We start from the raw sequence: 27,028 nt of genomic DNA, 5'->3' as shown, positions 1-27,028 counted from the left end.
AGAGCCTCCAGTGTTGATCATAAAGTCTGGACAGGTTCATAGAGGCGAAGGGGCGGCCCTCCAAATGCTGCTGCGCTGCAACTTCCATCATCTCTCACCACTGGCTATGCTGGCTAGGGCTGATGGGAGTTGCAGTCTGACAGCATCTGGAGGGGGGACACACCTTCCCCGACTTAAGGTAACCTGGTGCCAAGCTGTTAAAAGGCTTTAAATCTCAATACCAGCATTTTAAATTGGGCCTGGAAACAACAGGCAGGGAGTGCAGCTAATAGAGAAATCCGGGTAATTTGCTCAGATTGCTCAGCACCAATCAGCATCCTGGCCACTGCATTCTGCAACCGTTTCCAGGCAAGCTTTATACAGCATTACATTAATACAGGAAGGTTGTATTTGTAGCACTTTGGCTAACCTATGCTCATATATCTTAGAAATAATCCTGAGTTCTGGCCTGAGAATTCAGAAACTCTGGCCTAAATCTTCCTAAATTGCCCACTGCTTTGTTCTAGGCTTCCTAGGCTGTGCATTAAAGCAGAAAAGGATGCTCACCCTTTACATCAGTCCCCGTTGTGCCAGGTACCTTTACCTACCTGGATATAAATATGCAGTGAAGTGTTGGCAGTCAAAGTGACAGCTGGTTACGCTACTGCAACCTTCCCCAACCTGATACCCCCCCCCCAGATGTTTTGGTCTTCAACTCCCATCAGCCCCAGCCAGCATGGTCAATGGTCAGAAATGCTGGGGGCTGTAGTCTAAAACACCAAGTTGGGGAAGGCTGGCCTACTGCTATACTTGTCTGTTAATTCACCCCAAGGACCGGGTTTGAGGACAAGAAGTGTGTTGGCTCAGACCAGCTCTGGAGTCTATGTTGCACACGATGCTCCTAGAAGCAGAACTCAAAGCATCAAGACCAAGAGCCTCTTACCTGCTTAAGCTGAGGGAGAGCTTGTCCCCACAGGCACGGATCTTGTTCTGTGCTTCGATGTGGGTCAAGGTGCTGGTGTTCTCTCCATCAATGCTTAGCACCCAGTCGCCTACTCCCACACCTGCCTGGGCTGCCTTGCCCCCTGGGGTGAGCTGCAAAGGAAGGAAGAAGAGGACTCCATTACACAGAGTAGTCCCCAACATGAAGAAGCAAAGGCAGGCAGCAAGAAGTCCTTTCCCACCCTTAGCCCCATGCTCAACGGAGCAAGATCCAGAGAAGTGGAGTAAGAGTTCTGCTTCCCTCGATTCCCCAATAGTTCTTGCTAAATCAGGAGTGCAGGAACTACTGATTTAATAGTTCCCCAATCCGGCCCTCCTGGGCTCCCCCCAAAAGCCACACCCCTTCCCCTGGCCCCAAGCCCTTTTGCCTAGCTACTGATTGTTTGGCGGTTTCCAGGCTTTGGTGCAGTTTTCCCCTATTCTAAAAGGCTGAAATGTCTCCCCTAAGGCTTAGTTACTGGCTGGAAGAGCTCTAGGCTACAACACGTGGTATTTTTGGCCCCACCCCTTTTGCTTTTGACCCCCCCCCATGGGAATGCAACCCCCCCAAATGCTCCCAGAGCTTCTCTGAAATGGAATTCTACCCTAGGGCTGAAAGAGGTTCAACACCTGTGTGCTAAATAAAGCATACAATAAAGCTGTACTCTCCAGAGGTTGCAACAACGTCAGATAACAGTGCTTGGGGGGATAGTGTGATGTAGTGGTTGGATAGCTAGGCTTAGATATGGGAAACTCAGGTTCAAACTCTCCTCAACCATCAAGCTCATTGAGTGGCCATGGGCCAGTCTCTCCCTCTGTCTCAGCCTTACCTACCTCACAGGGACAAGGCAAAGATGAAGATGAAGTGCCCTTGGAACACCCATGGAGGAAGGAAAGAATACAAATAAAATATACATTTATGAAAGAACTTACTTTCCGAGGCTACTCAAACCAAACTCATAGCCTTTGCCTTGATGAACATACAGTTTCTTGATAAGGCTAATGCAAGGATGCCCCTACTATGGGTCCTCTCTTTTCAGCTTTTTTACTCAAGGCTGTTAACCTGCTGGACCTACTTTTGGTTTTGTTGCAGAATTGAGATCTGAGCACTACATGAGAAGCATTTCCTTATCTGCTTTTCTGCTCTACAGCCAGGGCCAGAAATATTGGAGCAAGGATAACTGTTTTGGCAGTTGGCCTCTGCACACCACCACATTGAAGTTGAAAGGAAACACGCCCAGATGGGAGCGAAGTCAGGACTTATGAGCCACCAATGATGGGTGTGTGTGTATGCCACTGGCTGTACTTCCTGAATGGTTAGTGCCCCACTTTTGTCAAACCCCTTAAATTACAGCTGAAAGTCCTGATTTCGCTCCCATCTGGGTGTATTTCCTTTCAACTTCAATGTGGTGGTGTGCAGAGGCCAACTGCCAAAACAGTTATCCTTGCTTCAATATTTCTGGCCCTGACTGTATAACTTCTAGGTGGCAGTGTGGTACAACAGAATAGCGGAAGTACAGAAGTGGAAACAACATTTTCTTTAGCCTTTACAATTAAATACAACATCTTCCCTGGTCTAAAAAAAAAATATCCAAAGTGCTCTTTAGACAAAGATACAAAACTGGAGGATCACGATATCATCTAAAAAACCCACAAACAAGTGTGAGCAGGGAATGACGAGCACATGATAAATGCCTTGTTTAATCTCCACACAATACTATATAGCTACTCACACAAGGTCATCTTAAACCAACCAGATAAACAAGCTTCCTGGATTGACATTATCCTGCAGCATGTGTCCCTCCCCTCCAAAAAAAAAGTCACAAGCAGACACAGCCATCCCTAACAAAACTAGAGCCGCCCAGGATGTGCCAAACATTATATGCCTGGGGGTATGCCTGGATCCATCTTTGTCACTTGAGACCCAGGTGAGCTAGGACTAGGAGTGCCTTTTACCTGCTTTGACTGGTACAATAGCTACTGCTATTCCTAGACCATGATAGCTTGACCATGGTAATTCAGGCATTGGTAACCTCAAGATTGGACTACTGAAGCTTTCCCCAACCCAGTGCCCCCCAGAAAATTGGACAGGCTGGCTGGGAATTCTGGGAGTTGCAGTACAACTCTAAAGAGCACCAGGTCAGGGAAGGCTGGGCTACTGCAACACATTACATGTGGGGCTTCCCTTGGGGCTGATCCGGAAGCTGTAGCTGATGCAAAATGCAGCTGCAAGGCTGTTGCCTGGAGCATCTTTTCAGCAGCATGTAGCATTGCTGAAAGAACTGCACTAGCTGCCAATATCCTACCTAACCAAGTTCAAGGTTTTGTTATTGCTGTATAAAGGTCTAAACAACTTGGGGCTAGGTTACCGCAAAAGACAGTTTGACCCTTTATATCCCTGCCTAGTCATTGTGGTCCTCAGGATAGGCACTCTTGGCAACCTGCCCTTGCCCATGGCGATAGGATGGTCACTACTGAACCCAGGTGGATACTTGGTTCGAAGCTCCAATCTTCCTTGTCTGGCCATGGTTAGAGGGCAAAGCTGGTGGTGGCAGAACAAAATAGAAGTGTGCACAAGTAGCCTAGCTCACAAGGTAGTTGGTAGGCACAGCTATGATACACTACCTTTCCAATAGGTTCTCAAGAATATGCAACAACAACAACAAAATCAATATAAAGATTAACACCACAAACAATAAAAAGATACTAGTATATAAAGACTCAAAAGCAGCAAAAATAAGAAGCATAAAACTAATTCAGTCAAGGATTAAGAATGAATTTATATACCATGTGGGAGAGGTGAAGTAATCATAGCATAACTGGGCTTCTGTATTTAATAGCTGTATCAAAGTGGGAATTTCAGCAGATACCGCTTTTCTCAACCATGCATGACAAGTTACATCTTGCAGAAATTCCTTTTATTCTTGTTGGTGATACAGGAGACCCCCCCCCCCGCGCATCTGGTCACCCTATCTGGATCCACTGCAAAAAGTTGAGCAACAACTGCACGTTTATTGAGCAATAAAAACACATTCTCTGGAAAGGCCTAGGGCCTCTGGGAGAGTTTAGACTTGCTGATGAATGCAGCAGACCAGACAGAACAACCTCAACATAGCTTTGCAGTTGCCGGCTGCTGACCCAAAGTGCACTCTTTGGGCCTTTAAATGAGAACATGGCAATTCTCATCACATTGCTGCAGTGGTCAGAAATGCTGCACCTGCTGATGTTGTCATTCTGCTCTTAAAGGCAGGTAAGTGAAAAACCCCTACCTGGCAGCATGCATGCCCCTACCAAGTGTTTTGGCTTTGTACTCCTTTTGCTTGCTGGCTGGGGAATGCTGGGAATTAATAATCCGTAACTATCCATTTCAACCCTACTATTTATTTTGTTGCTTCTCTCATACTATACTATACAAATACAATATTAGTGGCTTCAAGGACCTTGGAATGGGGGGGGCAGCTATGATAGGCAGGGGGCTTAGTTCCCCCAGGAATGATCAGCCCCCCCGCAATTGATACTGCTGTTGTAGTCATGGATAAAGAAGGGAAAGAGGTGCAACCTGTTTCCTAGATCCCAGCAACTGATGTGCTTGCTATACTTTGGGAGCAGAGCTTTGCTGTGGAGCTAGGAGCCAATTTATTAATTATACCCCGCCTCTTTCAAGAAATTCCCAAGATGCCTAAGCTGAGTGCTAATGTGTGGAGGCAGAGCTAGAGTTGAGGGTGAGAGTGAATAGGCCAAGCCCTGAATTGATCTTCAAGTTCAGCCTTCTCCAACCTGGTGCCCTATGGATGCATTGGGCTACAATATCCATCAGCCCTGTTCCATGGTGCCTGAGGGTGATGGGGGTTGTAATCCAATACATATGGAGAATGCCAGGTTGGGGAAAGTTATCCCAGTTACTCTCCCATTCTATAATATTAGTTTATAGTACAGTTGGGATCCCTTTTGAATTTAATTTTTAATTTAACATTGGACTGTCTTGAGGGCCTCCAACCGTAGAGAACTTTCAGGGGCCCAGGGTGGCATTGTGCCAGTCCATTCCACCTCTGCCCTAACTATATACATTCATCATGAGCTGCAATCTCCTTAGAAATGTTAAGATCTGCAGACAGCAATAATCTTCAGAAAGCAGCAGCATGCACATGCAAAGCTTCACATTAAAACTATTTGGGAGTATCTCAGAAAAATGAAGTTATAAATGACACTTTGAAGAGCAATTTTGCTTGGAGCCATGGCAGACAGTCAGACACTTGAAACCCTGACTGAGAGGAATGAGGGCCCTTCCCTATCCCCAGGCCTGGAAGCCTCTGTGAAAAACTGGAAGTACCAGAGAGGGCTACATTTATTCACTCAGAAATAGAATTACCAATTGGTTCTTTTCTTCTTCCCTGGCAGGACTTCTATGAGTTTAGAAGCTTCCTGCCGAGCAGAAATACAGCAGGTAAACTTGTCTTCTGCAGTATGTAAAGGTTCACCTACCAGCTGAATTTCTGTTTGCCATGCTGTTAAAAAGCATGGAAACCCTGTCAGAAAGTAAGTTGGCAACCCTATTCAAAAGTGAATAGTATGGTTCTATAGTGCTAGTAGGCAACCTATCAAACTGAAAACCACTACCATACAGTCCATATGCATGAACAAGCCCACCGGGAAATGGAACACCTTCTCCAGCCTCCCCTGCCCCCCCCAATAATAAGAACATAGGAACATTACTCCCCTGCTGGATCAGACCAAAGACCATCTACTGCCGCATTCTGCTCCCACAGTGGCCAATCAGAGTCCTCTGGGAAGTAAGACATGAGTGCAATAGCACACTCCTATTCATGTTCCCCAGCAACTGGCATACAGAGGCATACCGCCTCCGTTACTGAATATATAACCATCATGACTAGTAGCCATTGACAGCCTTATCCTCCAATTTGTCTAAGCCCCCTTTTAAAGCCATCCAAATTGGTGGCCATCATTACATCTTGTGGTAGCTAATGTCATAACTTAATTATGCACCATGTGAAGTAGTGCTTCCTTTTAATCCTCCTGAATCTCCCACCATTCAGTGTCATTGGATGACCCCAGGTTCTAGTGTTATGGGAGAGGGAGAAAAAAAGCTATCCAGTTTCTCCATACCATGCATAATTTTATACAGCTCTATCATACCTCCACATACTCGCTTTTTCCCTAAGCTAGGAGTCCCAACATTGTAACCCTTCCTCATAAAGGAGTTGCTCCAGCCCCTTGATCATTTTGGTTGCAGATTTTCCAGCTCTGCTGATACACAAAAGATGTCTAGTACATAGGTTTAGGGTGCAATCCTATGCATGTTTAGACAGAAAAAAAGTCCTGCAACTCCCAGCATTCCCCAGCCAGCCATGCTGTACCCTAAATGCAGAAGTAAACGCTACCAGAGTTAATGGGCTGGAAGTGGGCTATGGAATCAGGCTTAATCAGGGTTCTGGAAAGGAGCTTTGAAACATCCATCTCCAAGTTAGCTTTAAAACAGGGATACTAATGGGCAGACATAACGTACACACAGAGAGGAGGAGAGGGGAGGAACTGCACAACAGGAAGTGCAAGGAAGAGGGAGCACATGATTCTGATCCCTTAGCCCCAAGGAGCAAGTCTGCTCTGCCCCATGGTCTTCATGAACTTACTGAGGCAAGCTCCAGGTCACCAAAGCTCATGCTGCTACAAGTTCGTATTTCAGATATCACTGGAAGATTTGCTTTCTTAATGACAGTCTGCACAATGCAATAAAAAAGTCCCAATACCTTATTTAAAAAGGCAGGGGCTGGGGTTGGAGGAAGAGAAAACATTATGTTTAATGACTTTTGATGAAGGCAACTGAGTTAAGATGGAGACTCAACTCTTATTTGACCGTTCCAAGGGGGTTACCCATATTTGAGTAACCTCCATGCTGCATCCGTGCAAGTATTTCTTGGGCACTGAACATGAGAGCTGGTACATCCAGGAACCTTCAGAAAAGTATCAATTAATGGTCAAATATTTACAGCCTTAAACACATACGGATTTGCAGATAAGAACAAAGTCTTTTACACTACTTCATACCGCACAGAGAAACTGCCAAGAAAATTCATAAACATACATAAACTTATCTGCAGGCCACCCTCACAGACCACCCTTTCTATTAGGCAGAGTGAGGCATCCAATTCAGGCAGCAGACTCTGGAAAGGCAGCAAATCATGGCCAGTCCCTCCTTCCTTCACCCTGCTGCCGCCACTTGTTTCCCTTTAGCTTTGTGTCAGGTTGGGGCCTCTGCCCATTTCTCACTTGCAACCTACCACAAGGCAAAGAGCCCCCAAGCTCAGGAGGAGGATTGTTGGGCACACAGTAGCCACTTCCATCCAAGAGAGGAAAAAAGCTAACTTCAAGTAGTTGCTGCATCACCTCAAGATGTGGCAGGGGTAGAGGGGGATGGGGCCCTTCGCGAGCAATCAGTGAGAGATGTGCAGCGCTGATCACCCAGAAAACCTGCTGGTCTGAAATCTCCCACCACCGATGCTACCATCCTCCTCCTCCTCCTCTGTCTCTGTCCAGGTTCTGCTGTGGTCCTGGTACCTTCCTTTGGCCAAAGCCACTACCGCTCTTCCTGCTGCTCCCATGCAGTGAGTGAGTGATGCACCCTAGGTGAACTGGAGGAGTGGATGGCCATGCTACTTTATTAGCTGCAAAAGTCCAAGCCCAAGTCTCAAAACAACGTTACCCACTTCCACTGAAGCAGTTCAGTTTAAGCCGGTGGACTGAAGTCAGCTACGCCTACTTACTTGGAAGTAACTCCCAATGAACTCAATGAGATTTATTCTCTAGAACTGCAGCTTAAACACCCAATCTCCTGCTCCTATTTACTTGGGAGAAACTCCCATTGTGTTCAGTGGGCCCTACTTCAAGGGTGCATAGATTTCAGCCTTATGCACCCTTACTTGGGAGGAAGACCCACTGAACATAATTTTGACTAAATATGTATATTCTCTGGTAATCACATTTTATGGTACTGAAAAAAAGAAGTGAAAGGTCATTTACATAGACAACACTTACATTAATTTAAATTGTTTGGGGTGTTTTGTTTTTGCATGCCTGCATCTGTAAAATTGAATGGGGAAAGTACATCGAGCACAGTGTGCATTTGATGTTTAAAACCTTTCTATTACACTTCCTATCTCACTTCCCATATTACATTTGCAGGTGGCATATGTATTTATTTCATATAGCCTGCCCATCCCAAGGGCTTGGGGCAGATAGCAATGTTAAAATCATAGATCCTCAAAATGTTAAAACTGAAATGATTATGACTGCAGTCCTTTCCACCTTTACCTATGAGTAAGCTCAACTGAACACAGTGGGACTTCCAAGTAAATATGTCTCAGATTGTTCTAGATGGCTACATTCCTATGCTGGAAAGACCCTACCATTAGGCAGAGGGAGGTGACTGCCTCAAGCAGGGCTGATTCGGATGTGTTGAGAAGCAGCAAATTGATCGTTATTTCATTAATTATTGTATTTCTATTGCCAGGCAGGGGGAGAGGTACTTATAGGGTTTTCTGCGTTAGGTGCCAAAATAGCTCAGCTGACATTGGGTATTCGGGGGGGGGGGGGGGCATTTGCTGCTCCACCTCAGGCAGCAAAAGGTCTGGGGTTCACCCTGCACCCTCATCAGAAATATTAATCATAAACAGAGATTTCCAAAATTTCAACTCATGAGGCACAAAGGTTGCAACTCTATATAATTTTAGAGGAGACCTGAAGGTGTTCAGATGCATCTTCTGCTGTGAGTTTAGAACTGTAATGAAGCCACACTTGCAGCTCCTGGGTTCTTACTTATGGTTCGGGTGGCCTTCTCTGTATTCTCAGGGGTCACTTTATTTTCCAAACAATTGGGGTGGGAGTGGGGGGAGGTGGAAGTATATTATAACAACTTCCAAACTTTACGTGAATAGAAGGACTAACACTGTGAAACCTTTCTTACTTCAATGGTTTATCTATATAAATTCCATGATTTTTAATATGTTTAATGCTGCATTTTGAACACTTCCTCTATATTTTAGCTTCTGTTATCTTTTAAATTTTTCTGAATTATTGCTGCCGCTTTTAAAACAATTTTAATATATTTTATCATTGGTTTTATTGTATTTGCTTTTATTATGTATGTCACCCTGAGAGCTTCGACTATAGGGTAACTCATAAATTGAATGAATGGGTGAATACATATATAAATAAAATTGCTCTGGGGCCTGATTCTGCCAACGCATCATCCTAGAGTTACTACATTAAAAACAACAACAACAACTTGATTCATCACCATTCAGGTCCTTAACAAAAAAAGAGTTACAAGGATAATTCAGTTTTGGGCTAACCTATCAGTAATTCCAGGGGACTGAAATGGGAAGTAGAGCTAGCTGCTTCCTACCATATCCCACCTGAAGCTCTCCCAGGCAAATCACTAGATGGTGCAGGTCCTTCAGATGGTACAGTGCTAAACTCAGGATTGCATTTTTCTTGAGGTTGTGCTTCTAGTGAATGGATATCAGATTCCCCCACCCATGCCCTCACCCACACAACTCTCAGTGTGTTCTATTTTGTCCTGGGCAAATGTGTCCTGTCATGTGTCCTCAACTACTTAACATATCCATTGCTATTGTAGCTGCTGTGTGGAATATCTTGCTGCCACTCCGAGTATTGCTGATGTGACTTGTGACCAACACGTGACTCTCCCTGTCTTACCTCTTATTTTGTGAGCAACTCCCCAACACAAGAACCTATTGCTTTAATGTCATTAGTTCTGTGAACACTGTATACCAACTATATACCCAGTGTTGGTGCGCACACACGAACACATTGACACACAGGCACACACAGATAACATTCAAAAGGATAATTAAGCAGGTCAGCTATCTTCCACTTCAGTTCCACTACAGGTGGAGTAGAATATTGCATGATCACCTCTGAACGGTTATTTTCTGATCATCTGGGTAAGTCCCAGAAGCTGCAATGGCTGACATCTTGCCTGCCCAACTGCCACTTATGGAGACGGCGTACTGCACTAAGAACGTGAATTTATCAGGCTCTCTTTTCAACAGCTAGCTAGAGCACAGCTCAAAGGAGAAATTCCAGGTTACATAACCAGCAAGGGATCGAGGCCCCCCACTCTTCTGACTCCCTCTCCCGCCCCCAGCCAATAGTTGAATGTCAATAAACACAAGCAGTTTTCATGAACCGGGTCACCTGCACATACTGATAATCTGATCACCATTTTAACAAGTTCACTCCAGACTTCTGCAGAATAATGATTGCCCAAATGCATCCACCACTGGTGCATTTTTAGAGGAACCATGTGACACTGAACTGGCACTGGGCCACCCACTTCCAGCTACGCAAAATTACTTTTTGGCCTCCTGCTCCTTTTGCACCTCATAAGCAGATTCAGATAAGCAAGAAGATGAACAGCTGCATGTGCCACCCTGTGCCACCTGCCCCACCATCCTTTGATTTGGCATCCACAGCATGTTACATCCCATAAGACAGCAGAAGCTTCTTGCACTTCTGGAGCGCTTCCAGAAGAGGCTTTTATGGTGCCATCTCACTGCCTCATTCACGGAATTTTACAAGGGGTCAAGATAATGTCATCTTCTACTCAGCCTTCCCATGTTTTTCTGTTACTCCTTCCATCTTTTCTCTTACTGCGGAAAACCTGTTAAGGAGAAAAAGATGGAAGAGCTCAGCTTTCCCCAGCCTGGTGCCCTCCAGATGTGTTGGGACTACAACTTCCATAATCCCACAGCCCAGCATAGAGGTTGTAGTCCAACACATCTGGAGGGCACCATGTTGGGGAAGACTGGAATAGCTTGCACAAGGCTTTCCGATGATTAGCAGGAGCCCTCTGTCTGGAGAAGCAGCCCTGGTGTGAAAGATCCATTTGCAAAGCTTTGTAGAAGAGAAGTTGGCCATTTTGAGGAACCCATTCATCTGGTGTGCTTTCTACCTCCTTCATCCTGAGGCCCTCAGAGTGGGGAGGGAGAGAGGGGGTGTCTGGCTCCAGCATCCTCAGAGCTTCACCAGACTTTACAAGGGAGCAGGGCTCTGAAGCAGGGAGCCTGGAGTGAATCAACACCTCCCCTATAACACAATCCATGTGTCACACTCTTGCCTCTCAGAGTTAAAAAAGCCACAGGAATTCCTGAAGCCTTTCTGTCTGCTCCCAGACGGGATGGGGGCAGCAACCAGCCCACCATCTCTCCACAGGCTCACCTCTCCCAGCCATCTCATTCATCTCCCTCTGTCAGCAAACAGAGACATTAGCTCATCAGCAGCAATGCAATACCCACCCTGGGGGCACTGAGGCATTAACCTAGAAACTTCCGGCTCCACTGGCCCAAGCAGCAGCAGCAGTGGAAAATAAGGAGTGTTTTTGCACCACTCTGCCAGAACTGCACTGTGTTCAGAGCCAGCAGGGCTGAAAATCCCAAGCATGGGGGTGGGAGAGGTCAGCAGAAGGCTACGCTAAAAGTCTTGGGTACAGCAATCCACACAGGGCATTCGAAGAAAGGTGAACATATGGCTTCTTTAGGGCCTTGTGTGTTTTTTAAAAAAAACCACTTAGCCCTATGGCAAGTAGACTTCATTTGGGAGCAACTAATTTTTCAGAAATAGGCCTGGCATCAGCACAGTCAGGCACCTGCTGAGGCCTATGGACTGGCAGAGGCCCCTCCATCAATCAGAGAAGCCAAGGAAAGCAGCATTTATCATGCTCTCTTTTCAACAGCTAGCCAGGACACAGCTCAAAGGGGGAATTCCAGGCACCACAACCAGAAAGGGATCTAGGCCCTCCACTCCTCCACCCCCACAGCTGAATGTCAATACACACAAACAGATTTCATGACACGGGACATCTGCACATATTGATAACCTGATCACCGTTTTAACGAGTGAGAAATTTGTTTGGTTTGCATTTCAATGCAAACTTACCACATTCACACTTCCTCAACCTAAACACGAATTGGAATACAACTGGCTGCAGAAATCCATGCATTTATCAAATTTTGCGATGCAGTTTGCCAAAAAATGAGAACAGATATGGACATTTCAAGAAATGCACACAAAAGAAGTGTATTTGCCGAAATGCACACAAAAATACTTTATTCAATGGGGGGGGGGAATATTTACATTTACAAAAGCAGGCACAAAAATGCATCCATACAAAAATGCAGGTTTTAATAATGTGTGCACAAAAATGAGTACAAATTTTCATGAAGACTAAAAAAAAGCAATCTGATGAGGAATTTGAGACGGAATGAGTTTAGCGTTGGAAAAATGAGAACCTGAGCAAGAGTTGAGATTGACAGGTTTGCCCATCCTAACTGGACCTCAAAAGATACCCACGTTCTTCTTTCCACTAGGAAATGGAAGATTGTCCCAGAAGCCCCTGCAACTATGCAGGACTTGTTGGGGCAATTCCCCAGTGGAAGCGGCAACCGGAGGAAGCAGAGCGTGACACCAGCACCAGCCCTCTTGGTACAGTGGCGGCCATTGTTAGAGGGGCTCAAAGGAACACAAAAGATCACAGTCTACCTTCTCCCTTCCTGCCACCACCATTGCCTCTTCTTCAGCCCCCAGAACGGAGCAGGCAGGAGCATCTTCTGCATCCAGCTCAGACTAGGGTCAAGGAGACAATAACGGTGGGAAAGGAGGCACAGATCAGGACATACAGGATGGTGGTTCACTGTGGGCCTTCTGCCTGCCTCCCACTGCCTAAAAGCTGGAGCTGGCTCTGGGTAGAACAAGCCAAGAAGCTGCTTGCTTCAAAACCAGCTCACATTGGGGTAATTGCCAAGTTCCCAAAGACGTTGCCAACATCTCTCCCTAGGGCTAGCTACTTCTGAGAGTAGTGCTACCATGTCTCCTGGCAACCCCTCTGGATAATTATAATTATTGTATTGATTTTAATGTTTTTATTAATGTTTTATATAAATGTTTTAGCAATTCTATGTATTTTAATGTATATCTTGTTGTTGTTGTTCAGTCGTTAAGTCGTGTCCGACTCTTCATGACCCCATGGACCATAGCATGCCAGGCCTTCCTGTCCTCCGCTCTCTCCCGGAGTGTGCTCAAGTCCATATTCATTGCATCGGTGATGCTATCTAGCCATCTCATGCTCTGCTGTCCCCTTCTCCTTTGGCCTTCAATCTTTCCCAGCATCAGGGTCTTTTCCAGAGAGTTTTCTCTTTGCATTTGGTGGCCAAAATATTTGAGCTTCAGCTTCAGTATCTGTCCTTCCAATGAGCAGTCACCATTGATTTCCTTTAGGATGGACTGATTTGACCTCTTTCCAATCCAGGGCACTCGTAAGAGTCTTCTCCAGCACCACAGTTCGAAACCATCAATTATTTCGGCAGTCAGCCTTCCTTATAGTCCAGCTCTCACAGCCATATGTTGCTACTGGGAAAACCATAGCTTTGATTATACGGACCTTTGTCAGCAAGGTGATGTCTCTGCTTCTTACTATGCTGTCTATGTTTGCCATAGCTTTCCTCCCAAGGAACAAGCGTCTTTTAATTTCATGGCTAGTCACCGTCTGCGGTGATCTTGGAGCCCAAGAAAATAAGATCTGTCACTGCTTCCAATTCTTCCCCTTCTATATGCCAGGAAGTGATTGGGCCAGATGCCATGATCTTGGTTATTTTAATGTTGAGTTTCAAACCAGCTTTTGCACTCTCCACTTTCACCCTCAACAAGGGGCTCTTTAGATCCTCTTCGCTTTCTGCCATTAGGGTGGTATGGTCTGCGTATCTAGGGTTGTTGATAATTCTCCCGGCAATCTTAATTCCGACCTGTGATTCATCCAACACGGCATTTCTCATGATGTACTCTGCATATAAATTAAATAAGCAGGGCGACAATATACAACCTTCTCGTACTCCTTTCCCAATTTTGAACCAATTGGTTGTTCCATGTCCGGTTATTACTGTTGCTTCTTGACCCTCATACAGGTTTCTCAGGAGACAGGTAAGGTGGTCTGGTACTCCCAGCTCTTTAAGAATTTGCCACAGTTTGTTGTGATCCACACCATCAAAGGCTTTAGCACAGTCAATGAAGCAGAAATAGACGTTTTTCTGGAATTCTCTTGCTTTCTCCATGATCCAGTGAATGTTGGCGATTTGATCTCTAGTTCCTCTGCCTCTTCGAAACCCAGCTTGTACTTCCAGTAGTTCTCGGTTCACATGCTGCTGAAGCCTAGCTTGTAGGATTTTGAGCATAACCTTGCTGGCATGTGAAATGAGCGCAACTGTACGGTAGTTTGAGCACTCTTCGGCATTGCCCTTCTTTGGAACTGGAATGTAAACTGACCTTTTCCAGTCTTGTGGCCACTGTTGAGTGTTCCAAATTTGTTAGCATATTGAGTGCACTTTAACAGTGTCATCTTTTAGGATTTTAAATAGTTCAGCTGGAATACTGTCATCTCCGCTAGCTTTGTTGTTACTAATGCTTCCTAAGGCCCACTTGACTTCACTCTCTGGGATGTCCGGCTCAAGTTCAGTGAGCGCACTATCATGGCTATCAGGGACATTAAGATCTTTCCTGTATAGTTCTTCTGTGTATTCTTGCCACCTCTTCTTAATCTCATCTGCTTCTGTTAGGGCCCTGCCTTCTTTGTCCTTTATCATGCCCGTCTTTGCACAAAACGTTCCCTTGAGATCTCCGATTTTCTTGAAAAGATCTCTAGTCTTTCCCATTCTGTTGTTTTCTTTGATTTCTTTGCATTGTTCATTTAAGAAGGCCTTCTTGTCTCTCCTTGCTATTCTCTGGAACTCTGCATTCAGTTGGATATGTCTTCCCCTTTCTCCCTTGCTTTTCGCTTCCCTTCTTTCCTCAGCTACTTGTAAAGCCTCATCAGACAGACACTTGGCTTTCTTGCATTTCTTTTTCTTTGGGATGGATTGAGTTGCTGCCTCCTGAACAATGTTACGGACCTCCGTCCATAGTTCCTCAGGCACTCTGTCCATCAGGTCTAATCCCTGAAATCTATTCCTCACCTCCACTGTGTATTCATAAGGGATATGATTTAGGTCATACCTGAATGGTTTAGTGGTTTTCCCTACGTTCTTCAATTTAAGCCGGAATTTTGCAACAAGAAGCTCATGATCTGAGCCACAGTCAGCTCCAGGTCTTGTTTTTACTGACTGTATAGAGCTTCTCCATCTTTGACTGCAAAGTACACAATCCATCTGATTTCGATATTGACCATCTGGTGATGTCCATGTGTAGACTCGCCTCTTGTGCTGTTGGAAAAGAGTGTTTGCTATGATCAGCGTGTTCTCTTGGCAAAACTCTATTAGCCTTTGTCCTGCTTCATTTTGTACACCAAGGCCATGCTTGCCTGTTATTCCGGTGATTTCTTGACTTCCTACTTTAGCATTCCAATCCCCTATGATGAAAAGGACATCTTTTTTTGGTGTTAGTTCTAGAAGGGGTTGTAGGTCTTCATAGACCCGATCAACCTCAGCTTCTTCGGCCTCAGTGGTTGGGGCATAGACTTGAATTACTGTGATGCTGAATGGTTTGCCTTGGATTCATACTGAGATCATTCTATTGTTTTTGAGATTGTACCCCAGTACTGCTTTTCCCACCCTTTTATTGTCTATGAATGCTACTCCATTTCTTCTAAGGGATTGTTGCCCACAGTAGTAGATATAATGGTCACCTGAATTAAATTCGCCCATGCTTGTCCATTTTAGTTTGCTGATTCCCAAGATGTCGATTTCAATCTTGCCATCTCATGTTTGACCACCTCCAGCTTAGCATCGGACTTTCTTTTCACCACCAGACACATTCACAGCTGAGTGTCCTTTCGGCTTTGGCCCAGCCGCTTCAGTCTTTCTGGCGCTACCTGGAAATTCCCTCTGCTCTTCCCCAGTAGTATGTTGGACACCTTCCGACCTGAGGGGCTCATCTTCCGGTGTCATATCTTTAAGCCTTGTGATACGTTCCATGGGATTTTCTTGGCAAGAATACTGGAGTGGGTTGCCATTTCCTTCTCCAGTGGACCACATTTTGTCAGAACTCTCCGCCATGACCTGTCGGTCTTGGGTGGCCCTGCACGGCATAGCTTATGGCTTCACTGAGTTACGCAAGCCCCTTCGCCACAACAAGGCAGTGATCCATGAAGGGGAATGTATATCTTAATGTAATTTAATTTATTTAATTTTCTTGTAAACTGCTTAGAGATATTTCTAAATATGACCAGCATTGTATAAACAATGCTGTTTACAAAGTGGTATACAAAGTGATATACAAAGTGGTTAAAAGGAAAAAGGGAGGGAGGGAGGGAGGACAGTTGAAAAGAGCGTGGGGATACGAGGTATGTCGGCAAACATATTTGCAAAGTAGGTGAATAGAGGGAGGAAGGGAGAAAGATTGGTTGGTCAGACAGAGAAAGGGGGGGGAGAGAGAGAGAGAGAGAGAGAGAGAGTGAGAGAGAGAGAGAGAAAGAAGCTGGCAGGGAAAGATATACGTAGTGGCTAAAAGAAGGGAAGAAGGAAGGATTCTTGGAAAGAGAAATTGGGGACCATCATGTCATGGACAGATATGGAGAGATACATTTCAATAATTACAACTGAATCTTAATCCCCTAAAGAACTTCTGTGGATAAATATAAGGTTATTAATATATTGAAACTCCTGTGATCCCAGTTGATTGTAATTGGATTTCCTATGTAATGTTTGTGTTTTGTCAGAGTTTAATTTTTAAAAAAAAAAGCTTAAAAAGCATTGCATAAATCTATTAAAATCATCATCATCATCATCATCATCATCATCATCATCTCTCAATAGCAGTCTTCCTCTTAACCCTAACAAGTGGAGGATGACTGCAAAGAGCAATCGAGTGTTTGGGATGAATCGCCCAGGCACTTTTCCACACCCTTGTGTCTCAACCATGACTCCAGCCACCCTCTGTCACTTTACTCTGTCTCAGCTAACACATCCCCTGGAAAGCCAGAAAAATACTACATCTGAGGTAAGAACACAGGAGGGATAAATGGTTTGCAGCCATTCCTGCTCTTTTGGGATATTGTCTATATAATAAAATAAATAAAAAGGTTTGAACGTCTCTCCTAAGGCTGGGTTACTGTCAGGAAGAGCTTGAAGCTAAAACGTGCTGGTATTTTTTGGATTTTGGCCCTGTCCCTTTTGCCTTTGCTGCCCCCTCCCCACTGAGCTTCTCCAAAGTGGAATTTGGCCCTCGGGCTGAAAGAGGGTCAACACCCCTGGCCAAAGGTTTATGTTCTTAGGGTTATTATTCCATGTGATTGGGGCTTTGTTGTTTGTATGAACAACTGCAGAGACATTCATACACAGAAAATGAGGAGAGGAATATATGAAACTTAGGAGAAATTTACAGGCGCCTGCAGAATAGAGCAGTGAGGCCAGAAATTTATTTGACCAGGTGGGAGCAAGAAGCACAGAAGTTGATGAACAGCAGTTACAGCCACCTCAAACTGTCCGGGCCATGCCACTAGGTAATGCTGATGGGCTCTGCCCATTGGGCACAAGGTGGCCAACACACACGGCGCCGCAACCTATTCCTTTCTTGGGGTCTTTGAGGCAAGCGCTTCATAAGCTGCCGAGAGCCTAGAAATTAGAACAACTGTTCCATTGTTCAGGATGGAGATGGGGGATGCCTGATCTGGCATGCAAAGGGCTCCCTGAGGAAGAAGGGAAGCCACTGCTCTCATTTGCTCTTTCCCACACCAGGTGTGTTATGACATACAAGGCCCATCTGGGGGGCAGAGCAATTTATAGAATTGCATCATCCCAAGTGCTGAATGGGAGGGAAAGAGAGACACAGCTCCCTGGCAGCTCTGGTCAGAAAAGGCGCAACACGTCAGGCTGGGCAGCACAGCTAATCTAGAAATGCGGTAGGCCTCCATTTTCTGGCACAGTTAAACTCTCTCCCTCCCCACTTCCTTCCTTCCTATTACACATCGAGCAAGTCTAAAAGCTACCACCCCCTTTGGGCCATGCATTTAACCAGGCCAGGCAGGAAGTTCGGGGCTCCAGTTCCCTGCCCCTGAGGACAGCCAGTCTATTCCCAACCACGCAGCTTTGCTGAGGCCCTGCAGTCTCCACCACAGGAAAAGCAGGAGGGTGCTCCTCCTGGGAACCAGCACTTCCTGCCTATGGCAGGGTTTCAGTCCTGACGCCAACAACATCAAACAGTGTCAAGCTTTCACCAAGGGAGGGAAGCAGCTTCCTTCCTGCACTCTCCACCCCTCTGGCATCTCCTTTTGTAACCCTTCGCATTTCGTGCGATTCCTTCCCCGACCTTCCTAAACTTTGATGACCTTTACAACGAGTTGCACACCTGCTTACTGCAGCTCAGCCTGAGAAACCTGAGCCAACTCCACACACACAGAGCACGCTCTCTTGCTGGGGAGAAGACAGGGACTTCACAACTACCACCATGTTACTAACACCCAAGCAAGGAGAGTTGACAAAGTATTTTTTAAAGTTTTAATCCAGCCCAATTACTCTTATTTGTTGATGTTCCAGATTAGTGTTATTTGTTCTGCAGCCAAGTCATAGAAACACATAAACTTATATTCGGTACAGAAAGCAGCAAGCATCCCAAGAAAGTCAATGCTCTTTCTTCCTTTTTGTGTGCATCTGTGGGCAAGCGTCTAGAGTCTAGGCATCCTCAGTCTGGTGGAAGCTACAGGAGGCTGCCCTATACTGAGTCAGACCCTTGGTCCATCTGGCCCAGTATTGTTGATGGCTTCAGGCAGGTTTCAGGCAGAATTTCTTCCTAACCCTACCTGGAGATGCTAGGGATTAAACCTGGGACCTCCTGCATGCAAAGCAGGTGCAGTATAGACCCCTTCAGATGTTCTGGACCACAACTCCAATCAGTCCCAGCCAGCATGTCCAGTGGTCAAAGATGATGGAAGAACACCACTGGGGTGCAGCAACTTCCAGTGAAATCTCAAAAAACTAGATGTGCCGGAGCTGGTTTCCAGTGGTCAGGAAGGACTTTAGCTCTTTGCCACTCATCGTGACGAACAAAAATGGCAAAATTAAGGTAAGTAATGCAAGTAAAGCTTTGCTTTACTTGCATGACTTATGAGAGATCAGAGAATTTGGTATTTCTTAGCAGATTTCTGATCTGCCAGAGCACAAAATATACAGAATTCTGCTTTAGAGATGTTCTGGAAACCTGAAACAGTCCTCCCCCCTCCCTGCTGCCCCCAGTTGTGCTGGAAATTAATACTAGACAGGAGAATTAGAAATCCATTTTAGAAAATTAGGGCCTCAGGAAAAACTTCAACAACCCCAAGCTCAATGAACAGCAGCCTTGCACCAAGTTCCCAGACTACCAGGCAAATGCCCCAAGTACACACAAGCTGCAGTGCATGAACAAGGAGAGGGGAGGAGACACCCTTTTGACCTGGCCAATGGGCATCCTTGGACAATACCTACCATACTCTGTCCTTTTTTTTTTTTTCTTTTTTAACAGCAAGGAGTATATTTTTATCCCCTTCTCCACCTGACCTCAGCAGTTCTCCTTGGTTTTCAGAACTCAGCCTCAGGACAGCTGAAGAACTCAGGCATAAATCAGTCCACCTGCTCTTTTCCATCACCTATCGTGGCCTCATCCTTCTGCAAGGACAAGCACCCGACATCTGGACCCTACGCAATAACCTCCTCTGACCCCATGTCTCTGGGTGGCCCCCTCAAAGGATCTTCCAGTAGCGCATCCTGTCTGGCTGAACGCAGACAGTAGGCACAAAAAAGTGCAGGTCATTTGGCTGTTAGAGGCAGAGCCAGGAACCGGAGGGAAGGGTTTTCATCCACCTCCCTGCTCTAGTCCCAACAGCTTGCCCATATCCAGATATGTGGGAATAAAACAAACAAACAAACAAAAGCACCCTTGGCTCCTGAAGCTCTACGCAAGTTGCAAGACCGCTCCAAGACACATCAGTTTCCTTATTGTGTCACTGCCCCAGCTATTTCACCTACTTGCCAGTGTGTGACTCACACAACATCTTTCTGCTTGTATGCATGAACCACGCAGAAGTCACAAGGTCACAATCAGCTCAAGGAAGCCTGGCAGCACAGAGCGGTCACACACCCCATGAACCGTTAATTTGGAGCCCTTGAGCTAATGGGCTAGTAGCTTCTTCTCTGTTACAAATGGTCAGTGTTTTATTTAGTACCTCACCCTGCGGTGCTGAGACCAGACAAGTGTTAAGCTTCCTATTCCTGTCCCACATCCTCTTCCATCACTTCCATCACTTCAATGATGCTCTACCCAACCTAGTGCCCTCCAGATGTATTGGACTACAACCCTTATCATCACCAGTCAGCATGGCCACTGGCCATGATCGGAGTTGTAGTCCAAGACATCTAGAGGGCACCAGGCTGGGGGAATGTTCATCTACAGCATCCCACACACAAAATGTGCCCTGTGTACTGATCATTTGGAGTTCTGTTGTCCGGTATAAAAGAGCACCACCAAATCTCTATCACAGGAGCCTAGCCAGCAACTAGTTCTGTTAGAGTAGAATTGGTGAAACTGTTGCCCTTCAGATGTTGTTGGACTCCAATTGCCATCAGTCTCAGCCACCCTGGTCTATGATGAGGAATGATGGGAGTTGCAGTTTAACATTGGGAGGATCACATGTTCCCATCCATGTCCTAGTGGGCTGCTTTAAGAAAGTAGTGGGCTAAAGCCCCAACCCAATATCCCTAGAGTGGCTTACTGGCAAGTCATACTGCTGCAGCGATGACTCCTTCCACTTCCCTCCTTGGCTTATGGATTCACAACTGCAGGGGCCAAGTATCACCCCTCAAGGGGACAGGTTTGGCCCAGGAGCCAACAGTTTCTAACCCTTGCCAGTGAAGTCCTTGTAGGACAGTGAGGTCATACCGCCCAGACAGACTTCAGACAACCTAGGTCTGGTGGTAGAGCCATTTCATCCTCTCCACATTCCCAGATCACAAGGAATCCAGTTTCTAACAACAATGGACACCCACAAAATCCTCTAGGGTGGAATAAGAAATAAAACAGATGTATGAATTCCACAATAACATTGCATACCAAGAGATGAAACTGGTTGTGTCAGCCCCCCCATCTGTACATTTCCCTGGCATAGCAGCCAAGGTATCATGTTCTGGGAAATATAGACTTGGCCTGTAGTCAGAGTTGAATGAACACCAGCCTGTTGCATTAACCTGTTGCAGACCTCCGACAGCACCATGACTACAGTGAGGTTGGCACATCTACAGTTAGCCTGCAATGTCTGAGAAGTCATGGAAAAACAGAATGAAATAAAAGGCTCATGTTTAAAAAAAAATCCTACTCAGCTGTATTTTCTTACTTGCTCCTACTTTTCTTACTTGCTCCTGGTCTTGAGGGCTGACAAGGCCTTTTGGCCTTCCTTGAGCTAGAGGTACAGGCAGGAGAAAAAGATCACTTGATTCTAGCTCCTGTGAAAGGCCAGAACAGTGAGCAATGCTCCTTTTTGCATGGACTACAACACACTTTGAAACAGCAAGTAAAACAAACTGGCTCATACTACAGGGGTGTATAGAAGACGACAGCCAAAATGGCAGACAAATGAGAAATCCAGCACCAGTCATTGGAAAAGAATGTCCGTGTCAACATTTCCCAGCATCCTTACCTTCTTTCACTACAAATCAGCTATGTCAATAACTGTGGGACTGGGGCCCACACACATAGCAGGGAAGGGTGGGGATGCGGAAAGAGCATGAACCCCCCCCCCCTCTCCATGAAGGCCCATGTGCAGAACCACTCAGTCAGATACCAAGGGGCTAAGGCAAGCCTGGGGAACCTGTGCCCCACCCCCCCGCAGATGTTGTTGAGCTACAACTCCCTTAATCCCTCAGCATTGGTCAGGCTGGCCAGGGCTGTTGGGAACTGGAGTCCAACGACATCTGGAGGGCCACAGGTTTCCCACCCCTGGGCTTTGGGCTTTTCTCAGTGTTGTCTGAACTTCCACCAGGAGTATAGGCCAAGGGTGCAGAATCTCTTCCAGCCTGAGGGTCAAATTCCATTCTGAAGAAGTTTTTTGAGGGGGGGGGACATTCCAGTGGTGGGTGGGGCCAAAGGCAAAAGGGCATAGCCAAAAATACGAGCATCTTTTATCTTAAGGCTCTTTCTGCCAGTAACTAAGCCTTAGGAAAGGGATTTCAGTCTTCTACAATGGAGAAAAACCTGCACAAAAGCCAGGAAACCGCCAAACATTGGTGGTCAGGGAAAGGAGGCGTGGCCAGGGGAAGGGGGCATGGCCATCTGGGGAACCCCAGGCATCAGGTTCTGCACCCTTACTATAGGCCATGCTTCCTTATCAAGGTGGCTGAAACTTCCCATGCAGACCAAAAATAGGTCAATCTCCACTCTCAAACAAAGACATCACAGAGACAGAGAGAAGCCGGGCTCTGTGGAAGGCCACCAATCAGCCATCCTGGGCCAAGAGCTCCTCAATAAATCATTAGGGCTGCCACTTCCAAAGAGGAGAGCTCTTCTGGGTCCTTTAAGGGAAGGCTTACTTCACTTTCCCTCACTTGTAACTGGCCATCCATCTGGTCATCCACAGCTGTCTAATAAATTCTGTGCACAAGGCAAGGTAATGATGCAGTAAAAGCCTTGTCTAGAAGCACCCCTCAGAGTTTATAGCTCATACCACAGAGGCAGAGCAGGGAGCTTTGTCCCCATTGTAGCTTCAGAACCACCTACTCACAGTCTGAATAGCTGAGAAAAGGCTTCAATGGTCAGCCTAGGTTCTCTGGCCCAGCCCAACCTAAGCACTTGGGCTGGGTTTAGCACATTCTGCAGAGGAAAGCATCAAACAAGCCATAACCTTCAGACACAGACAAAGAAAGAGGGTGTCTGGGTCTGCCACAGGTTAAAAAAAATGGCCCTCCCCCTCCCCAAGTCAAACCTGAAAGGGGGTAGGCTTCCATATGAGGAAGAAGGCGGCTTCTGCCTTCTTTCTCCCTTGTTTCTACTAGCCCAGCAAAGATCAGACACCATTCCCCTGCCCAATGGAGGCAGCCCTGGCATACAGTATTAGTCCTACTTAGAGTAGACCCATTAAAATGGATGGAACTTAAGTCAGAGCAACACTGGATACAATTCATTGTGCCCTCCAAAGTTGGAGGTCTAGTGTTCTAAGCTTCAGTGCGCGCGCGCGCACACACACACACACACACACACACACTTTACAATTGGGATTGCGTACCAAGCTTTGTGCTGGTTGTGAAGTTGCAAGGGTGCCAAATTTAGTATTCTTCTCTTCACATTGGTCATCATGGAGTAGAATAAGGCTCAACATAAAGGAAGGTTAGGACTCCCTCAACATTGGGGCAATAGCATCAGCAGAAGAAAAACTGAATGGTACTGGAACTATGCCCCACAACTGGAAGCCTCACACAGGCTTTCTTTGGTGTCTACATATTCACCAGCTGCTGCCCACATATTTTCAATGATTTTGCTGTAACTATTTTATTTGGGGGTTTTGTTAAGACGATGAAAGCAACCAGTCTCCAGACTGAATAAGAGTTTCCAAAGCTCTTTAGATACCACCAACCGGGAATTCTATTGGTAGCTCTGTAAATTGCAGACACCCCTGCACATATGACAAGAGCCGTGTTCAATTTTTCACATAGTCTGCTACTAAATATTTGCACAGACAGGGGAGGGGAAGTGCACTCCCCCAGAAACGCAGAATTTTTTTGCACTCTACTTCCTGTTCCTTTGCCATGGAAGACCTTTTACCTCATTAAAGGATGGGATAGAAGCTTGTGTTATATGGAAGTTTCACATTGCCCATTTTTCTACTTGTTGTTCCACCCCTCCACCCATAGACTCCACTGAAAAAAACCCTTGCCTTATTCCTCCTTAGTGTGGGCGTACATCAATGCACCCATATGCCTTAGTGATGGGGGGGGCAGAGGCGGGGTGGTCTGCTATTTTTTTTTTAGAAGAAAAAAATGCTGCTTTATTATTCTTGCTACTTCACAGTCCTCACACCTATCCACCTTCTTCAGGCATATTGCATGATTTCCTCCCTCCGCCCCCCAGCGCTTACTAAGGGGAAAGCTAAACCCCACGTCTATTATCCAAGAAGAGAAAACATGGGCATGGGGTAAAACATGCAAGGTTTTGTTCTGGGACAGTGAAGGTCAAAACTAAAAAGAGGTGAAGTGCGAGAGCAATGGGCTATCCAGCTGTGAGTCCTGCAAGACCTAGTCCCTGTTCCTCTACCTGGGTCATTTCCACCTGGCAGGCCCTTGACTGACTCCAGCTCCAGCAGCTGCTCCTGCTGCTCCAGAAGCTGCCTCAAGACCATGAAGACGTGGTCTCATTCAGTGTTTGAAGCTGGGGCTACGTTCAGCTTTGATAGGATGTATTATTTTTGCTGTTATTTAGATGATGATAATTTGCATTTGTCTTTTGTTAGGCTTTAGCATAACTGTTTAATCTTAGTGGATTGTTTACTCTTAGGTATATTAATTAATGTGAGATGCTTAGCCTATTTGTATGTCTATTTGGATTTCATTATGACTTGTGATTGTTAAGTGACTTATCTGAAATGTATTTTATGATGTAATTTATTTTCCAATGTTGCTGTAAGCCGCTGTAAGCATGGTTTTAACTTGGAAAAGCAGCATACAAATGAAGTGATGACAATGAGGATGAGGATGTACCCTTAGTGGCTCTCATAAAAGCCCAGAACAGCTAGGTTCCCGTATGTTTAGCAGCACAGTGAGCATTGCCCAACCTTCTCCCTACAGCTGTTACAGATGCTGGCAGACCCGCCAAGCAGGGCAGAGCCAAACCGCAGGACTACAGGCTTTGCCACCTGCAGCTACCCAAGAAGCAGCACACTGGCCTGAGCAACAAACATTAGCTATCCTCAGCCATGATGCCCACACTGGCGGCTGCAACAAGTCACCTAACCCAAAAGTGCAGGAAGGAAAGGTTTCCCAAGGCGTGACCACAAAGGGAGCTCTCATACAGCTGGCGAGAGGGACGGGCTGCAGCATGCTAGTGCAAAGGAAAGGCGGCTGCTATTCTCGTCTGGTATGTTTGCAGGAGGCACTAGCTGGGGTCTCTCCACAGAGAGGCTCTCCCCTGTCTAGGCAGGGGCTTTGTTAAGAATTGGCCATGATCCAAGAGAAACTTTAACCAAAAAAAAAGTGGTGGGGGAGAAGAAAAACAGCAGAGGCTGCCTCAGCACAAAGGCCTCCAAAGCAGGAAAGCAGAGCTGTGTCCCCAGGGATGGGCTGGAAAAACAGCTTCGTAGGAACGGAGCACCAGAAACCTCCTTCGCAGCAAAACATACTGGATGGGAAATAAGACCGTGCTTGGGGGGTGGGGGGGATGCTGAGATGGCGGCCCAAAACGGGGCCATTCTCAGAGTGAGTTTACATGGGGTGGGGAGGGAGGGGTTTGGTGCTGGAGTATGGGGGGGGTTACGGTGCCTTTCTCTAGCCCCCAGGGTTTCTAGTTTATCGAGAAACATTCTGCTTTGCCAGGCGGCCGCCAGCGTCAGCAGCAGCAGCACTCAGCATTCCAAGGCTTATAAGGCAATTCCAAGCTGAGGAGGAGTTGCCTGCAAGCCATCCAGTGACAGCTTCATGAGCACCAAAACCCCAACCGAGAGGGGAGCTTTCAGGTCAGGAACGGCTCTCATGAGGCGGCTGCCTAGGATACTAAGGGGCTCCTCCACGCCCAGAAGGAAAACCAACAAAGAAGAGTGGGGAGCATCACAAAAATTCTCGTAAACACCAAGGGGCAGGGAGTCGCCAGTTTCAACAATAAAAGAGAGTCCTTAGTATTTATGTGGTGCTTTCCCTAAGTCAGGGGCGGGCGGCTTGTGGCCCTTTGGATGTTGTTGGACTGCAGCTCCCATCATCCTTTGCCACAGGCTATGCTGGGTAGTCATGATGGGAGTTGCAGTCCAACAATATCTGGAGGAGAGCCAAACAATGCCCATCCTGTCCTCAGTGCTGAAAACACTTCGCACACATCCTTAGTACCAGAACGCCTGCATTACAGATGGGAAAGCTGAGGATGTTATACAGTAGCCATCCTTAAGGCTGCCCCACGTATTTACAGCTAAGCTGAGATTTGACCTTGGGACCCCCAGAACGTGGTTCATTGGGATCTCAAGCCTCAGTTGGAGCGCCATCTACACCTTCCCTGTACTGTCCTCTTACCAGTACTCTGCCCCCTAGTCTCTAGCACAGTCTTCCCCAACCTGGTGCTTTCCAGAAGTGTTGAAGTACAACTCTCATCATCATGGGGAAGGCTGCTCTAGTACCACTCTTGGCCTTCTAGTAGAAAGCATTAAGGAGATGAACAGAGAGGGTGTTGGATGTCCATACTGACTGGAGTGGAGGGCTGGGGGGTGGGGGGACTGAACTTCCTTTTTGCCCCAGCACAGACTGCAGCTTGCAGTGGGAGATCCATCAGAACATAAGAAGAGCCATGTTGGATGAGACCAAGGGTCCATTTAGTCTAGCATCCTGTTCACAGTGGCCAACCAGCTACTCATGGGGAAACCCACAAGCAGGACATGAGTGCAATAGCACCCTCCCGCCCATGTTCCCCAGCAATTGATGTAGACAGCATATAGCCATCAGGACTAGTAGCCATTGATAGCCTTCACCTCCAGGAATTTGTCTAACCACCTTTTAAGGCCACCCAAATTGGTGGCCATCACTACTTCGGCCATCCAAAGACATGACCCAGAGGAGAGAGGCTGTACATCTTATTCCCCACCCTGCAGAGGTCAGCCCCACCTTGCCTAACAGGAGGCAAAAATATACAGCAAGGGCACCTAAAGAAAGTATCATCTGGACAGAGACATGATTGATTAGGTACCAAGAGAATCAGCTGCCAATGACAAGTCAAAACCAGATGGCTGCCCCCTGGAAGCAGGCATTAAGATCTACTAAGTTACACTTCTTGGCATCACATTTGGAACAGCAGGAATATGTATTCACATTACCACAACCCCTTCCTGTGGAGAGTTATC

The 27,028-nt window shown here is 46.3% G+C and overlaps 1 protein-coding gene across 3 annotated transcripts in view; it reads right to left on the bottom strand.

Moving 5' to 3' along the window:
• The window catches only part of PDLIM7 (PDZ and LIM domain 7), a 53,573-nt gene that overhangs the window by 20,501 nt on the left and 6,044 nt on the right, over window positions 1-27,028 (bottom strand). For all 3 annotated transcript variants that reach the window (XM_084839430.1, XM_084839428.1, XM_084839429.1), the window contains exon 3: window positions 923-1,074. In XM_084839430.1, the coding sequence (XP_084695556.1) occupies window positions 923-1,074 (152 nt within the window). The remainder of the gene's footprint in view (window positions 1-922; window positions 1,075-27,028) is intronic.

Source organism: Heloderma suspectum, chromosome 2 (assembly GCF_057233095.1).
Source record: "Heloderma suspectum isolate Gila_16-S chromosome 2, 16-S_ref, whole genome shotgun sequence".
Classification (NCBI taxonomy): Eukaryota; Metazoa; Chordata; class Lepidosauria; order Squamata; family Helodermatidae; genus Heloderma; species Heloderma suspectum.
Note: the sequence above shows the minus strand (reverse complement) of the source record. Positions and strands in the feature narration are given on the sequence as shown.